This window comes from Salarias fasciatus, chromosome 20 (genome assembly GCF_902148845.1).
Source record: "Salarias fasciatus chromosome 20, fSalaFa1.1, whole genome shotgun sequence".
NCBI classification, from domain to species: domain Eukaryota; kingdom Metazoa; phylum Chordata; class Actinopteri; order Blenniiformes; family Blenniidae; genus Salarias; species Salarias fasciatus.
The window spans coordinates 30,584,617-30,594,473 of record NC_043764.1 but is presented as its reverse complement, the minus strand read 5'-3'; the positions used below and the strand labels follow the sequence as shown (position 1 = coordinate 30,594,473).

The window sequence follows — 9,857 nt, the reverse complement described above, 5'->3', positions numbered from 1 at the left end:
CATGAGCGTGTCTGTGGAGTAAAGTCTTCTCTCCTGTTGGAGCTTTAACTGAACTGAACTGACTGACTGCAGACGTCTGTGGGCCTGATTACATCTTCATCTTCATCAGCCAGAGTTTAAAATCCATCCTGCTCTGCTTCTGTGGTTGAAATGATTTGTTTTATGAGTATTGAAATGGAAATATTTGTGGAACTTCACTCACTCTGAGAACATTTAGATCACAGAAAAAATTTGAAATATCATGTAGTGATTATTATTTACCTCCTTCATCCCCTCTTTCTCGTGTTGTGGTGAAGTATTACTGTTTACAATGAACATTTATCACATCTTTTTAAACAAGCCACAGATTATCTAATGAAACAGTTTCTGTGAAGAAAATGACTCTAAGAAAAGAAAGGTTTGACGCCCCTGCTCTGGATCATTTTTTAATGGCTGAACTGTTATTAAGTATAATGTTGCATTAAGAGAGAATCTGGCTCAGAAACAAGACAATCTGCTGACAAAAAAAAAAAAAAAACAGGCCAGTTTTTCTTTGTATCATGAACTTTTAATCTTCAGCAGTCAACAATACAGCTCAACTTTTAAAAACACACACGCCATTCTCACTGAAAGGTCACGTTATAGAAAAAGAAAAAGACATTCAGCAGAGGAGCGGTGCCAGGACCGGAGGAATGTTCCCCACAGCGGCTCCAAACCAGAACCAGAACCAGAACCTGTGTCCACATTCACACTGCTGTTCTTTCTCCGTCGCTCAACACAGACTGAGACCTTCAGAGTTTCTGAATGACTGACTTCCTCCACGGACTGAAGTTTGGCACAGAAGGAAGCAGAAAGTTTGTAAAAAGATGAAGAGAGAAGAGAATAATGCCCCATCTAACTAGAATCCACAACAGGTCATCTGATTTCTTTTAAATTAAAGATACATTAAAATATCTTTTTTTTTTTTTTTAATGATTCACAAAACAAAACATAGAACAGTTCCGTATGTACACGCCACTTCAAGTCTGATGAGATAAAGAGAACACAGTGAGAGGAGAGTGTTGGAATCATGCTGGTTTACTTCGGTCAGATGGAATATTAGTAAAGAGGGAGGACTTCACCTGCCTGTTCCCCTTCAGACTGGGATGTGGAGGAAAGGCGGAGGCTGCCGCTCGGATGGACGGAGACAAACATGAAGCATGTGCATAGAAAAGAGGGGAACGCCAGCTCAGTCCGGAGCTCAGAAATGGTTGTGGACCTCATCCCGCCGCCAACCACCTTTCCTTTCACTCCACATTTTACAAAGATTTCTCTTCTGAGCTTATTTATTTTTAAATAAGGCTTACAGTTCCAGACTTTAAGATGCGCTATAGAAGAGGGATGGATGTAATTCTGCTCTCTGGCTTTAGGGTCGTTAACTTTCTAAAAAGTGAGCTGAAGTGAGGTCAGCGAACCTCTCTGTGGTCCAAATGGAGACGAGTCACCAGCAGAGCTACAAAGACCTCCTCACCTTCTGTTTTCCTTCACTCTGCTCCACCCGGGTCGAGACCGGCTCCACGTGAGTCGGTCTGCGGAAAGTGGAGCTAGAAGTCCCGTCTGGTGTTGCTACACGGTTTGTTGTGGCCTGACGGCGGACCGGGCGAACGTCGGGGGCAGAAGCTGTGAGATCAGTTCACATATGAAGCGGGCCGAGCTACGAAACAATCTGGGGTTTCTTTGGGAAGTTTTGAGCCCAAATACTCCGAGATCCAGAGTAGTTTAACCCCCCCACCCCCAAACCCCCCCAAAACCCCACTGGGCAACGGGACTCTTCCCAGCATCAGCAGACTGCTGGCAGCTGGAGGCGGGGCTTAAACAAGGAGCAGGAAAGAGGAGGAAGATAAGAGGAGGTTCAGGAGAGGCGGTCTGGGGCGGTCCAGGGCGGTCCGGGGCGGTCCGGGGTGGTCCGGGGTGGTCCGGGGTGGTCCGGGGTGGTCTGGGGTGGTCCGGGGTGGTCCAGGGTGGTCCAGGGTGGTCCGGGGTGGTCCAGGGCGGTCCGGGGCGGTCCGGGGTGGTCCAGGGCGGTCCAGGGTGGTCTGGGGTGGTCCAGGGTGGTCTGGGGCGGTCCAGGGTGGTCCAGGGTGGTCCGGGGCGGACAGGACTTGATGCTGGGCTGAGGCGGACCTGGGGACAGGATTGTGGGTGGTCCAGGGAGGAGCTGGGGACAGGCTTGAGGAGGTGGTCCAGGCGGACCCGGGTACAGGACTTGGTGGTGTTCCTGCCCGGTGGGCTGGGTGGGGGGTCTGGGCTCCGTGCCGGGCCTCATTTCTCCCGGTAGTAGAGCAGGTACATCTTGAGCGGCTCGGGCAGCGGCAGCGCCAGGATCCTCTCCCGCAGGACGTTGACGGCCGGCTGGGGGCGCAGCAGCTCGCCCGTCTCCTTCTCCTCGTCCTCGTCCTGCTCCTCCTCCTCGTCCTCCTCCTCCACCGTGTCCTCCTCCTCCACCACCACCGCTCCCCTCCCCCCGCCGCCGGGCCCCCTCCCCACCCTCCTCTCCCTGCCCCTCACCTGCCGCCTGGCCTCCACCGCCACCTCCTCCTCGTCCTCGGCCGGCGCCCCCCGCCCCCCCTGGTTGTTGTTGGTGTCCAGGGGGGCGGGGGCGGGGCCCGTGGCGCCGCCGCTCACCACCTGCCGGGTGGCCAGCACCATGGCGTTGCAGTGGCGGCGGTGGACCCTCCGGCGTTTGAAGCGGGGGCCGTACTTGTGGAGGCCGGCCACGGCGAGACCCCGGCCCACGCTGAAGGAGGACCCCCGGCCCCGGGACTGAGCGTCCCCCCCCTCGGTGGTCACTCGCAGCGCGTGGCGGATGCAGATGCGAGCCAGCTCCTGCAGCGTCCGGACCTCGTACTTGGCTGTGAAGAGAAGCGGCGTGAGAGGAAGTGGGACGGGGACGCCAGCAGACGGCGGCGGCGGCGGCGGGGGGGGGCACTCACGCAGGGGGGCCGTCTTGGGTTTTCCGTTGGTGCTGTGCTTCGGCAGAACCAGCGGGGCGAAGGACACCGAGATGATCTTCTTGGTCTCCCAGCTGTTCCCTCCGGTGCGGGTGATCTTGGTCAACTGGGACAAAACAGCGGAGGAGACACTTCAAGCAGCTTTCCCAGGAAGCCATTCATCCTCTTCCAGCGATGAGCAAAGCAGCTGCCCACCTTCTCCTCCAGGGGCATGACCAGGATGCCCCCCACCTTCAGCAGGTTCTTCATGTAGTCCTCGTGGTCCTTCTGCACGCCGGCGCCGCAGTACACCCGGTCGTACTGCCGGCTCTCCGGAGGGATCTCCAGGCAGTTCCCCACCACGAAGGAAGGCTCGCAGAACTCGAACCTGGCGAGAAGGGGTGAGAGGTCACGGTGTGTCCGGGGTCCACCGTGAGCGAAACGTCAGGGGAGGGGAGACGAGGACGCCTACTTGTCGAAGCTGTCACTGGTTTTGATGAAGGAGTCCAGCTTCTGGTAGGCGTACTCGATCACGTCTGCGTGCAGCTCGATGCCGTGATTCACCCCGAATGGTCCTGGAGCATTTTCACCACACACACTTTATTCATCAACAAACCACCTCCTGCCAAAACCGCACGTTTAGGTTCAACTGGACCTGCACACCCAGCTCCTGTCAAAAAGCCCATATTAATGAATCCCTGCTGTTGTGCATGCAGACAGACTGTGTGCACATCTGATCTCGTGCACAAACACATGAGCCTGACACGCGTAACATGAACACATGAACACACACGACACATGAAACTGACACATCTGTAACAATGTTCCCATCATGACGCACAGACAGGGCAGTCAGGCTCATTGTGCTGTTCTGCACCACAAAGTGGAGTTTTACACCAGAAACCATCTACTTTAATAAGGATTAATATTCTCCTGAAATGGTTTCCTCTCATTTTAACATTTAACATGTATAAATGCACCTTTTTTTGTGTTCCTCTAATTATTTCAAAGTTGATTTTTTTTTTAGATTTGGATGCATCACTCCATAAATATTATCAATTTAATACTGAACTGATGCAAATATTCATTTCGGCATTTAAGAACCTCAAACTGTATCTTTAACATAAAAGACTCTTGATTTAAATCTAATCATTATTATCATGAACAACTCATCTGCGCTCTTCATCTGTACTTTCTGTCCAGTGTCTTCCTCTTCTGGAAGCTTTCGGATTCAGATCAAATGGTGCAGTACCTTTTGTGGCTGACAGGGGGCAGTGTGAGATTAGAAGTTGGTAAGGAATAGTGACATCTGGAGGACTTTAACCATGAACTCTGCCTCAATGGCTCCTCTCTCTCAGTTCTGACAGTGATGCTCTTCATCATTAATGACTTTTCTCTTCTCAGGAGACAGAAATGCAGTGAGGAGCTGCAGGAAAGATACTAAAGCATGGAAATGATTCTATGAACTGCAGAATATTCCTCCACCTTTACAAAACTACATCTGGTCTCAGCTTAGTGTCAGAGCTCCTCACGGTATGAGCTCCAACACTCGGACCCAGACGGAGGAGCGTACCCAGTATGAGGCCGACCATGGTGCTGAGGTAGCCGGTCCCACTGCCCAGGTTCAGGAAGGAGAGGCCGGGGTGGAGGTCCAGCGCCTCCATCACCTCCGAGTAGATGCAGGGAGCAGACAGGTGGATGTTTCCATGCCGCCACGCCAAGTCCTACATAAGACAGCAGTGTGAGTGGGCGTGAGGCTCCGCCCGTCCCTCCGTCCCTCCGTCCCTCCGTCCTCACCTTGTAGGCGTTGTCCCGGTAGTCGTCCAGGTAGTAGTCGGCCCGGTCGATGGCTCGGAACGCCCGCTCCACCAGGTCCGAGCGGATGTAGTACGCTTCTTTTAAGTTGTCCACCAGGTCGTCGTTGTCCTCGCCGGCACTCACAGCTCCGCCCATCCTGACTGGGAGAAGAGCAGCGTCAGCACAGGGTGAAGTCTCCTGACCCACCGTTACACATTCATGTTGTTATTTACACAAACAAGATCGACACAGTAAAGAAAAACTGATACGTGTCCAATCAGATGAGTCCTGCTGCACCAGACACCGGCCAAATGCTGCCAGCAGGCTGTAAAGGAGGGGCCACCGGGGGGCCTGGGGGGCCAAATGCTGCCAGCAGCCCGTAAAGGATTAAAGGAACAACCAGGTTTATTATGGGATGTCCAGCATTTATTGCACCTGAACAGAGCTCTGGGGTGTGTGCTGTAGAAACTTCTCCAGGAAGCAGAACTATGGTATTTATGCCCTCAGTCACTGGTGGTAAAGAAACAGCCTGAAGGCCAAAACCGGCCTTTTGCAAGTTATGAAATCTACAAGGACGACATTCCGTGTCTTCACATGGGAATTTTATTCCACTATAAATCTGAATAAAGCCTAATTCCGCTCTAAAATGACCATGTAAACGCCTGAAAACTTTATTCAGAAATAAGTTTAAATCCGAATACCGGCGGGTTTATTCTCCTTTGGAAGTGAAATTATAAGCTAATTCGGCACGACTTCATTCTGGTTGTTCTGCGCATGCTCCGTCGTGATGATGCAATATTCCAACATGGCGGCCCGCTGTACGTGTTTCGACAGTTTTGACCAAGCGCCAACCTCCGCTCATAAAACATGAAAATAATGCAGAAGTGCTGTAAAGCTGTAATTCCAAGGAAATTCCAGCAGGGGGCGATGATGGTTTCAAAAAGAGCCTGGGTCCCATTCAAAAATGTCGATTTTCAGAGTGCAGATAAACATAAAGCGCCTGGTTTCAGAACATATCCAGGGGTCTATCACTAGTTTCTACAGCCGCGCTGCTTCACCAGAATCTGATTTCCACATAAATCATCTGTTGATTTCATATTATGAGTTAAAGTTTTGTATAAATCGCCCTGTCACAGCGCCTCCTCTGTCCACGTGATGCGGTCACGTGACGGGCGGGACCAATCACATTTACATCCAGTTTCAAATGTTCAATATGGAGACGTCCTGCTGGACTCGCTGAAATCTTTAGCGTCAAAGTTAATCGAGAAAGAAAGACAAGAAAAACGCTGTTTACTTCCGGGAGACGTCTACATCATGCCCTTTGTTTCTCCCACGTAAACACCAAGCTCATGAATATAATTCTGAATTAATTCATTCAAAATAAACCAATTCCCAATTAAAGGGGGGTTAAAGGGGATTAAAGGGGAGGTCAGAATCAGTTTCTCCCGGTTCAAACCTGAAATACTGACGAGGTGTGGAGGTTTTTAATGAAGACACGAAGCTTCGTGCAAAGTGTCTGTATTATCAAGTCTCCATACAGCTGAGACACAGAACAAATACTCATGAAGTGTGGCTCTTCACCCCAACACTCCAACATCAGGACAACGCCGTCCCCTCCAGCCTCAGGAGTCAACAATCACAATAAAGCTGCTGCTGTCTGCTCCAAAAGGCCAAAGGGACGATTCAGGGGACAGAGTTGGAGGTAGTTTGCTCTTTATGCAGCCACTGAGACCCGTAGAGACCAGAGGGAAGGAAATTGATTCTCTGGTGATTTCACCTGAACAGAAAAGATAACGATAAAAGAAAACAACATGAGGGCTGCACGGGGTCGCGGAGGTCCGCCTCTCAGTTGAGCGTCTTTCTGAGGAGTTTGCGTTGTTCCTCTGAGTCCAGCCCAGTCCAAACTGTCATGTGAGGTTAACTGATGACTCCAAACTCCCTCACAGCTGTCAATGTGTCTGTCTGGCTGTCTGTCCTCACGTATTGGAGCAGTGACACTCATCCACATCCAGGACAGACGAGTGGACTCTTCCTGGACCGTCCAGGACCGTCCAGGACCCCCCCCCCCCCCCCCGGCCTGCTGTTCAGCTGCTGTGAGCAGGTTCCCCAGCAGAGGGCGCCGTTGTCTTGTTGTTGTGTTGAATGTAAGTGGTTTAGTAGGCTAGTAGGGTACTCGCTCCCTGCAGAGCGCTAAGCCCTCCGTCCAGAGCTCCGCTCCGTCTAAACTCCTCCATTCTGCTCTTCTGGGTGTTTCTCGCCGAGCGGGCTGCACCGCAGCGCCTCCCCGCAGACACGCAGCCTGCACCGGGCTGCTGCGCCGGGGCTGTGCGGTGGATGTTTGCGCCACTCGGCTCGCTTCTTTTCGAAGAAACACGCGCACTCCAGCTGCGGCTAGCCTTCAGGCAAGCTGCGGATCCGCGAAAAAACCCGCACTGTGCGGGTAGCGGGCTGTCACGCAGCGACAAGGTCAAAACATACGGCTGAGAATCCTGGAAGAGAAGGAGAACGGAGAGCAGCCGCGCGGCTGGAAGTGGAGCCTCCGCCGCGGACCGAGCGCAGCGGCGGGGCCTGCGCGTCCGTGTGAGCGCCGTGCCGGGGCCGGGACCGTACCTGCTGGGGACGCGGGGTGCTGGTCCGGGTCTCAGCGGCTCTCAGCGGCTCCTCTGGTCCTCAGCCTTTTGTTGTGTAGCGGATCCGCTCAGAAACACACCGCGGCTGGATGTAAACATTCAGCCAGCTGACGTGCTGACGTCAGACGGCACGCACGCAGCAGAATGGCCTAGTTTGTCTGCCAAAGGGACCCGGATGTGGAGCATGTCCGCCATCTTGGATGAGGATCTCTTCACTCAGTGCATTCACTCATGAAAACTCACTGAATTCAGCACACACATTCACCTGGCTAGTAGCAGAGGTATATTTGTAATCCAGGATGATCTTATCATTTGAGTTTTGCTTTTCATCCAGAAATAGCTATTTGAAATGATAACAGTGACTTTTTTCAGTAACCCTCAATACCATCCCATGAGAACATTAATTTATACCTATAATAGGCCATGGATGTCAACAACTACCATTACTTTGCACATGGAGGAACAAAACTCAGTTTTATCACAGATGGGTTCAGAAGAGCGAGCCAAAACAAAACATAACAAATGCATATATCTCAAAACTTTCCTCAAAAGAATGCTGTCAAATTCTCACATTTCCATATTCAGAACTGATAATCTTGTCAGATGTTCCTCAACATGCCTCAAATAATGTGCCTCCTACAATCAGTGGAACAAAAATCAGTTAAAAATGTAAATAACCCTCTTCCCTGGAGTGTTTGTGTTCTTCAGTTATTCATTTTGAGGGTAATTAACAGGCTAGAGTCTTTGATTATTGCTCCTGTTTTTAACTGTTCCAACACAGCAAACAATACAGTAAACTGCTTCTGTGGTTTTTCCCAGCTGAAGACACTCAGAATAATTCATCTGTTCATGAGGAAAGCAAGAAGGATGGATTTGTTCACAAAAAATAGACACTTTTGGTAAGTAAGCTGCGTTTTCGTCATTTTTTTTTTAAATGTTATCTTTTCATTTCAATAATGTTGATGCTTTTGAGTGTGCACTATGTGGTGCAGTTGTGGCTGCAGTCGAGGGAAACGTGAATTGTGTTGACTGGGTTTATTGCTTTCAGACCGGGAGCGATGCAATGCCCTATCAGACACCGTTTCTGAATAGAATTGATGGTTTTTATAGGCCATGAGTCCTAATGGTGGCATTACGAGGTTTTTAAATTCAGGCAGAACACTACTGAAGGCTTCAGTCTGACACACACGACCTGTCATTGAGTTTGGTGAAGGTCTGAAGTCTCCGAACCGTTTATGTAACTTCTTTTAGCTTCATCCCAACTCCTCACTCCAATTCACTCTTTTAAGCCTGGATTTCACCTAATTTTCCTCCTATCACTGTTCTTATTTATTGATTTCAATCAACGAAGACCTAAAATAGTGTATTTTTTGTGCTTAGATGTAGATTTGGTATCACTTCCTGATCAGTAAAAGCAGACAGTGTTTTATATGAATGATCTGTCTGCATTGTGCAGCTTTACGTTCAATAGAAAAACCTTTCCCATGTGTGGGTTTCAGGTCACCATCATTCTGTCCATGTTGGATCTTTCTCATGTCTGCAGCGCAGCAACAGTTTTCTGTCTTCGCCTTCTTACTGTGACATTTCCCAATAAGAGAGAAAAAAAAAAAAAAAACTTTCCACCTCAGACTTTCTTGAATACATGAGAGTTTGTTCTGAGACAACCTACCAACCTCAATGTTTTTGTTCTGGTAGTGACAAAAAGTAGTTCAGTAATTCTGTCATATCCAAATGTATACGTGTGTGTGTGTGTGTGTGTGTGTGTGTGTGTGTGTGTGTGTGTGTCTGTTTTCACTTTATGCACACATTTTTTCCATCATCTAGATAAAAAAGTTCAGTGTCATTGTTCCGAACATTTTAAAAAAAACTTCCATGAAACCTTCATGTGATAAAAGCTTCACTGAAACCTTGTCACAGTTGTCCCGAAGTGTTTTCAGGGTTGTCAAACATGCGGTGCGCTGGCAGCAACCTGCTCATCACAGGACCCCTTCAGGGCCGCAGGTTGACATTTACAAATAAAAAATACGTGCATCAAATTTAAACATTCAATTAAATCAATTCCTGCTATGATTTTATTCACATTTCACACAGAATGAAAGATTGGTCATAAATGGTAGTAATTCACTGAACAGCACAAATGTCAATTGTCTTCATCTTTTATGATTCAATTCTTAAAGAATGACGATTGATTGATGAAAGCTAAATTTCCACCAAACAAACCAAGGAGAGGGGTAAAGCGAGTGGAGGAGGGCAGCAGGGTTCTGGCTGGTGGACTGGCTGCTGGTGAGTGTGGGGAACATGCAGAGTTGCTGTGTGTGATCCACCAGGTGTCAGTGCTGCTCAACATAAAAACTACATGGAACTACATGCTAAGAGCAGATGGAGGTCCGGCATTTTGTTCAGCAGGCAGAAGGAAAGGCAGCATGTTACACAACATCCAAACACTGTGTCTGTCTCATTTCTCCCATCATCCACCACCTCT

General features: G+C 49.6%; 1 protein-coding gene across 2 annotated transcripts; it reads right to left on the bottom strand.

Annotated features, from left to right (window-relative positions):
* Nucleotides 1-1,970: 1,970 nt before the first annotated feature.
* On the bottom strand, nt 1,971-7,500 carry pcmtd2b (protein-L-isoaspartate (D-aspartate) O-methyltransferase domain containing 2b). Of its 2 annotated transcripts, none has more exons than XM_030118123.1 (7): nt 7,356-7,500; nt 4,746-4,906; nt 4,522-4,672; nt 3,421-3,523; nt 3,165-3,336; nt 2,952-3,075; nt 1,971-2,870 (listed from the first exon to the last, which is right to left on the bottom strand). In XM_030118123.1, the coding sequence occupies exons 2-7, from the start codon at nt 4,899-4,901 to the stop codon at nt 2,281-2,283; spliced, it is 1,296 nt and encodes a 431-aa protein (XP_029973983.1). In that variant the 5' UTR covers nt 4,902-4,906; nt 7,356-7,500; the 3' UTR covers nt 1,971-2,280. The 2 variants fall into 2 exon arrangements, with proteins under 2 accessions (XP_029973983.1, XP_029973984.1); XM_030118124.1 differs by having other exon boundaries at nt 4,746-4,902.
* Between the last annotated feature and the right edge of the window lie 2,357 nt (nt 7,501-9,857).

What these genes read in the sequence shown, in the direction of transcription:
- pcmtd2b (XM_030118123.1), bottom strand. Translation starts at nt 4,901, where the DNA reads ATGGGCGGAGCTGTGAGTGCCGGCGAGGACAACGACGACCTGGTGGAC. An exon ending in ACCAGTGACAGCTTCGACAA is followed by an intron (nt 3,337 to 3,420) that starts GTAGGCGTCCTC and finishes CCTTCTCGCCAG; the next exon opens with GTTCGAGTTCTGCGAGCCTT. An exon ending in ACCCAAGACGGCCCCCCTGC is followed by an intron (nt 2,871 to 2,951) that starts GTGAGTGCCCCC and finishes TTCTCTTCACAG; the next exon opens with CCAAGTACGAGGTCCGGACG.